Here is a 5292-nt window from a genome sequence, read left to right as displayed (position 1 = left end):
TGTGGCCTCAGGAGAGAATCCAAAAGCTTTTCTTCACCCTAACTGAAATTATGCATTTTAAGTTCGAATACAATTCTAATTTTTATAATATTTAAGTACAAAATTTGAATTTAGTTTTTCAGCCATTTTGACAACCCTACTGAAGACAATCACTATTGCACCTTTAAATATGTCAGGCTAGTACACTGAAAAGCAGTGTAGTGGAATGCGTTTTGTATGAACTTGTTAAATTAAATGTTGTACAAAAGCTTGTGATACTGCTTAATCAAAAATAATTTACATTCTGACTGGTTGGCTGAAATCCAATAAACATATTAGACCTCTTCTTCCAAGAAGCTTGCATTCAGGTCACTGGAAAACTCTGTTCATGGGCCAAGAAGTTTTTGATAGAGTGCTGGGGGTGTTGCAAGGGGTTAATTTGGCATCCAATTGCCAATTCCATCGTGCTGCCTGCCCAAGAAGTTCTCCCGAATGTTTTCCCATCATCCCCTAGAAATGGATGGAGCAACGCTGCATAGATAAAATGTTTCCATTGAGTATGGAACGTAATATAACTCCTCTCAGAACTGTCATGACGGCCATTTAATAAATACTGTATTCGATTGTAGTAGTATATTTAGTCACTACATATTGGTCATGTAGAATACACTCTCAAAACAGTCAAAGTGAACCACTGACTCTGGTTATTTTCTCTGTGTTTTGACCAACAAAAACATCAGAAACCATTCTCCCTGTATCACACATGCACAAGTGCACGTAAAAACAATTCTTCTATTCTCGGCCCTTATTACTGAGTCTAGAGATCATCTTTGTTGTGGTGAGAGTATCCCAGCAACCACATCCAGATATTGAAGGATTGAGTGCCATAACGACGATGTAACATTGCTTGTGTCTAAAAAGGTCACTTGAATGGATAATGCTTTTTATTGGTCACCTCATGAATTTGAAAATACAAAATTGATCTATGTTGCGAGAAATTGACCATATTTTTTAATAAAAAAAGAAAACCACTGCAGGCAATTCAGTATAAATGACATACAATTAAAAAATTACAATTAGCAAATACATATAAAAATGCATACCATATTTAATACTGTGTGCTATTCTTCTTAGGATGTCAAAACTTCAACTGAATTTAAAGGGACAGTTCATCCACAACTAGATATTTATATTGTTAACCAAACAGCTGACAGTAGCCATTGACTTCCATAGTATTTTTTTCCATACTATGGAAGTCAATGTCTACCATCAACTGTTTTGTTACCAACATTCTTCAAAATATCTTCTTTTGTGTTCAACAGAAGAAATAAACTCATAGTTTATTGACACCAAGTCAAAAGACACCAACTCAAGTTTGTTGACACCATGCTGTTCAAAAACTCTACGACTTAATACCTTATATGGAACATAGAAGATATTTCGAGAAATGTCTCATGATTTTATATTCTTAACTTTTTGTTTACCAAAATACTTCAAAATATCTTTTGTGTTCAGCAGAAAAAGAAAGTCATATAGTCATACAATTCTGACATTTACAATGCAGGCATATTTATAAAGCCAATGGTTTGTCGGATTTTAGTTTAAAACTTTGTGGAATTCAATTAAAATAAAAAGTAAACCTAAGAGAACAGTCATCCTCATATTATGAATATTACGAATCATTTAGTAATCTAAATCTAGATTAATGTCAAAATACAAAAACATAATCCATGCAATGCAACATGCACACATTTGTATCATTCATATGATTTGAGAATAAGCATAGTGTGATTCTTACAATAAGAATCAACAGTTAGAATTAATATTCATATAAATAAGTCAATAAATAAAGTCACTGAGGAAATATCATGACATCGTTCCTTTTGTAGAGCCACAGCTACATGTTCTCAATAGGAGGACATCTTTCCACAAAATCACAAAGAAACAACTCTGCTTTGGTCCCTCTCACCAAGTTGATCCAACAAGTCTTAAATTGAGCCATTGTGAATGTGTTTAAACTAAGATTATGTCACTGCAAAAAATAGCCCACCACAGTATCTGTATGCTTAACTTAAGTACTTGGTTTTATGAACACACTGCATGTTTATCTGAATCCCCAAAAGTCTCTGAATAACTTCTTAGTTTTGTGCTAGTCTAAAACGAACAGATGTGAGTATCTGAACAAAAGTAATGCAATATTTCAAGTGAGGAGAAAAGCACATGTGCAGTTTTACTGTAAATAAGGATACTGCAAAAAACACCTTCACTTCCAGGTAAACAATATCTTCAGCTTATCTGCCGTTGTACTCTCATGCCTAAAAGTGTATGAAAAACATACAACCAATGTCAACAAAACACTTAATCACGCCACTGAAGGTTTCTAAAAATATACCTGTTCCCTGAAAACACTTGGAATCACACCCTGCCCCCCTCAGCTAGCATTATTTTGATGCAGCCGTTTAAATTTCACAGGGATGACTGTTACTGGAGTCTGCATATGCCACATTATCCATCACACTCTTACTGGTCAGGCTTTGAAAGCCCTGCCCTCACAGAAACCTCCCTGTTTTCAACACTAACTTTGGGCTCGGTTACCACAGCGGGTTAAAGGAGTTACAACTTCACTACTGAAACCGATGAGCTCCGTCAGAACCAAGCTCTGTTTGCTGTGCGGGTGTATTTGTGTTAGTCACACGATCTCATCTGATTCCAAGCCATACTCCTCATAGAGAGCATCCAGGATGGACAGCTGCTTCTCCATGGCTGGCAGGTAGAAGTCTAGGTCTTGATGCATGCCGGTCGTAAAGCCTTCCTTCAGCTCATCGCCTTCATGAGAAACCAGAGCAGCCATGAAGCCCTCATAGGATGGGGCAGCCCGTAGAGCCAGCTAAAATGAACATAAACACAGTCAGAAAGGCCTAAGGAGACTTGAATGCATGTTGTTGTGTTTTTACAAAGCTGTATATTATAAAATTTTCAATGGAACACTAAAGGACATTTTTAAAGAATCTATGCACAGCCTGTGCCATAAAACGATCAATCATGACAACTCTCGGAATAGTTTTGCATTGTAATGAATATGCCAGTGTTAACGTATTTGGTCTTGGCTGAATAGATCTGCAACATTGCTGCCGAGCAAGTACAGAGACTTACCACTGCAAGTATATTCAATGACAAGCTGCTGTGAACATACAGCATCCATGAAATTATTCATAGCAGATTTATATGGGTGGAGCTGGTGGAGGTGGAGGGTTTTTGATAGTGTGCTATAGGGGTGGGCGATATGGCCAAAACCATGATATGGGTAATTCTATTTCACGGTAATGATATATATATCACTATATAGTTATTTTTGCTTTAAATAAGGTCTTTATGATGTACATTTTTTGATACCATAGAAATGTCAGAATTCTTGTCACCAGTGTCAATACCACAAAAAACGAATACTAGCCTAAATGTAAAAACAAACAAACAAAAACTCACTGAAAAAAGTAAACAGTCAGTGATTACATAAGAATAAGAAACATTACAATAATAGGACAAAAACTACAGAAGAACAAATAAATGTAGAAATGCTACATACACTGTATAAAGTAAACAAATGTATAAAAACACTGCATACTCTTAACTGTGTAAAGCAAAGTTACTTACTGTTAATAGAATGTCTAAAGTGGACTATCGAAATAAAGTGTTACCTAAATTATAAATGTCTTCTTATTAAAATTACAAAAGTGATTTTAGTCGAGAGCAATGAGAAATTTTCTCTTTTGTTGTTTGATTAACATGAATGACAGACAACCGGAATATTAGACTGCTGTCACTTTAAGAGCTGCCCGGATCCAATATACTGTTACACATGTTTTCTTTCTCAGCTGTTCGCTTTCACTTAAGACCTAAATTACTGTTTATTAGGATACTTGCAAAGAAGGGCATTTTGATACATACAAGTGTGCAGAGGTGGGTAGTAACGAGTTACACTTACTTCATTACATTTACATGAGTAAATTTTTTGGGTAACTAATACTTTTAGAGTATATTTAACGGTATACTTTTACTTCGTTACTGTGGGCGACGCTCCTCTCGTTACTTTATCTTAATGCAATACAAGTTAAAAATGCCTCAATTTATTCCAAAAGCGCCGTCTACTTTTCTCTGGGCAATGAGCGATGCCCATTCGAGAATGATTCATTCTTTTGAGTCAATTCTGTTCAAAGGCTTGATCAAACCAGTTGGCAAACCAGTGAATTGACCGTTCGCAAAGACCCGCCCTCCTTAGTTACTGTTGCTATCCCCGGCAAACAATGCCGCTCTCACACTACACACCATGTTCTCAAGCAGTGAAAAATACATCGCAGAGCAAAGAGGAAACTGACAACGTGCTGACAGACAAGACAGGTTACTTCTGATATGAAACAAGGTCTCAAAACTCTCAGCTTTCAAATTTTTTAATTTTTAAAGAAATTCAAACAATAAATACCGTTTTGTGGCTCTTTAATGTGTCGTGACAGATCACTGTATTGCCTCAGTTCAAACACGTAAACCGATCATCTTTTCATATTTATGTAAAGCATGAAATGAGCATAAATAAACATCAGAAAGTATTTCATTTCAACCGTGTAACATCATTTTTCAAGTTTAAGTCCACCGAAGTTAATCTACTCTCCTGTCTGATTTGTGGTTAAGGCTATAAGGGATACAGCTGCGGCTACTGGGCATGCGCATTTAACTTACATATTTTCCGAGCCAACAATATAATGTGAACCTATGAAAATGGTTCAAAAAAGCACATGGCGCCATAGCCAAAATAAAATCAAGACTTTGTAAAAGAGCATAATAGGACCCCTTTAACATATTTTATTATTTCACACTCAGTATTTTAACTTAGGTGCTGCTACCCGACCCGAGCCCGACGGGTCCCGAAATACTTTCGGGTTTCGGGTCGGGTTAATGTTTAATGAATAGCTTCGGGTTCAGGTCGGTCTCGGGTTTATAGCTAAACTAAAACTATATGCAGTAGGCTACGCTGCTTTCATAGACGCACGCACAAACATTAGTGCACACGACAATGACAACACAGCACGGAAACCTTTATTAGTAAAATAGCTTCGACAGGCTACTGACTCGCAACTTTATATTTCTCTGCAATGAGGGGGTAAAATCGCTGTTTTTGAAGTAACTAAGCCCCATTGCTTGTAGAGAGAGGCGCGCAGACGCAGGTTCACACACGCAACTTTCATCCCTCTCTCTCTCTCTCTCTCTTGCTAATTCAAATAAATGATATAATTAATTAATTCAAATAAATGCGATCTTACC

At 36.5% G+C, this 5292-nt stretch overlaps 1 protein-coding gene across 1 annotated transcript in view; it reads right to left on the bottom strand.

The window, feature by feature from the left end:
• Positions 1–1734: 1734 nt before the first annotated feature.
• LOC107743161 (pleckstrin homology domain-containing family A member 8-like) overlaps positions 1735–5292 on the bottom strand; it is a 23933-nt gene continuing 20375 nt past the window's right edge. The window contains exon 13 of the mRNA XM_016556290.1: positions 1735–2866. Coding sequence (XP_016411776.1) covers positions 2669–2866 — 198 coding nt within the window. The 3' untranslated portion in view covers positions 1735–2668. The remainder of the gene's footprint in view (positions 2867–5292) is intronic.

The sequence above is a fragment of the Sinocyclocheilus rhinocerous genome, unplaced genomic scaffold (assembly GCF_001515625.1).
Source record: "Sinocyclocheilus rhinocerous isolate Xijiao unplaced genomic scaffold, SAMN03320098_v1.1 scaffold946, whole genome shotgun sequence".
NCBI classification, from domain to species: Eukaryota; Metazoa; Chordata; class Actinopteri; order Cypriniformes; family Cyprinidae; genus Sinocyclocheilus; species Sinocyclocheilus rhinocerous.
This window is presented reverse-complemented; position numbering and strand designations above follow the sequence as displayed.